Source organism: Fibroporia radiculosa (genome assembly GCF_000313525.1).
Source record: "Fibroporia radiculosa TFFH 294 genomic supercontigs, scaffold1123, whole genome shotgun sequence".
Taxonomy (NCBI): Eukaryota; Fungi; Basidiomycota; class Agaricomycetes; order Polyporales; family Fibroporiaceae; genus Fibroporia; species Fibroporia radiculosa.
Genome location: NW_012133590.1, coordinates 4,093 through 5,132, shown reverse-complemented (window position 1 = coordinate 5,132; position 1,040 = coordinate 4,093). Strand labels below are relative to the sequence as shown.

The 1,040-nt window shown below is 46.3% G+C and overlaps 1 protein-coding gene across 1 annotated transcript; it reads left to right on the top strand.

Annotated features, from left to right (window-relative positions):
- Positions 1–12: 12 nt before the first annotated feature.
- FIBRA_08589 (uncharacterized protein) lies at positions 13–812 on the top strand (the record flags this gene model as incomplete). Its single annotated transcript, XM_012330228.1, has 3 exons — positions 13–205; positions 299–536; positions 614–812. 3 exons carry the CDS (start codon positions 13–15, stop codon positions 810–812), a joined length of 630 nt encoding a protein of 209 aa, XP_012185618.1.
- Between the last annotated feature and the right edge of the window lie 228 nt (positions 813–1,040).

Here is a 1,040-nt window from a genome sequence, read left to right as displayed (position 1 = left end):
CAACTTACCTTTATGAACTCTATCTCGCAGACTCTCACGATGGTGTTCTACTATCTGGCAGCGTATCCTCAATACGCTGCTGTCTTGCGAGACGAAATCGAGAGCACCGTCAAAGAGCACGGATGGACCAAAACAGGCCTGGATGCGATGAGCAAACTCGATAGTTTTGTGCGAGAAGTTATGCGAGTTTCAGGTATATTCACGGGTGAGTGCAGTACAGACTATCATCCTTGTCGTGTCGTTAGGACGTCCCACCCACATACTCTTTTTTGGCACCATCGTCATCCATTCCATATAGGTGGCCTATCGAGGATAGCGATGAAGGATTACGTTTTCTCGAATGGCACGTTTATTCCTGCAGGAACACGAGTCGTGGCACCGACCGGAGCAATTTACGCCGACGATTCTGTCTATCCAAATGCAAAAGAATTCTTCCCGTGGCGTTTTTACGACTTGCGGAATCAAGCCGGTGAGAACGTTCAAGTGGTGAGCACAAGCACCAATTTCCTGAGCTTTGGCCATGGGCGATATGCATGGTAAGGGTTCCGTAGATCACGACGTCCGTCCTATTCTGACATCTCTCTCACCTATTTTTTGTCCTTGTTATATTCAGCCCAGGAAGATTCTTTGCGTCGATGGAGATGAAGACAATACTTGCACATGTGGTCGTGAATTATGACGTGAAGATGGAGAAAGAAGGCGTCATCCCCCCTTCGACTAGAATTGGCCATTCCTGCGTGCCTAATACGAAAGCGAAAGTCCTGCTTCGGAAGAGGTTTCCAGAAGCCTCTGAATCGAACGGTTTACATTAATACTCATCATCTTGTTCTTGTTTCCAGTCTATCGTCTGTGCGATTCTGACATCATACACGTTCTGATATCCATGTTTTGACATACATACACGTCCGTCGCATTATGCTTCGATTTGTAGGAGAATAACCGAACAACTTACTTGTACATTTGTTTACCTGAGCGATGTATCACGTTCAGAGTCTCTGGCGTTCGATATACACCTAAGTAGGCAGGATAGTGCTCGTATT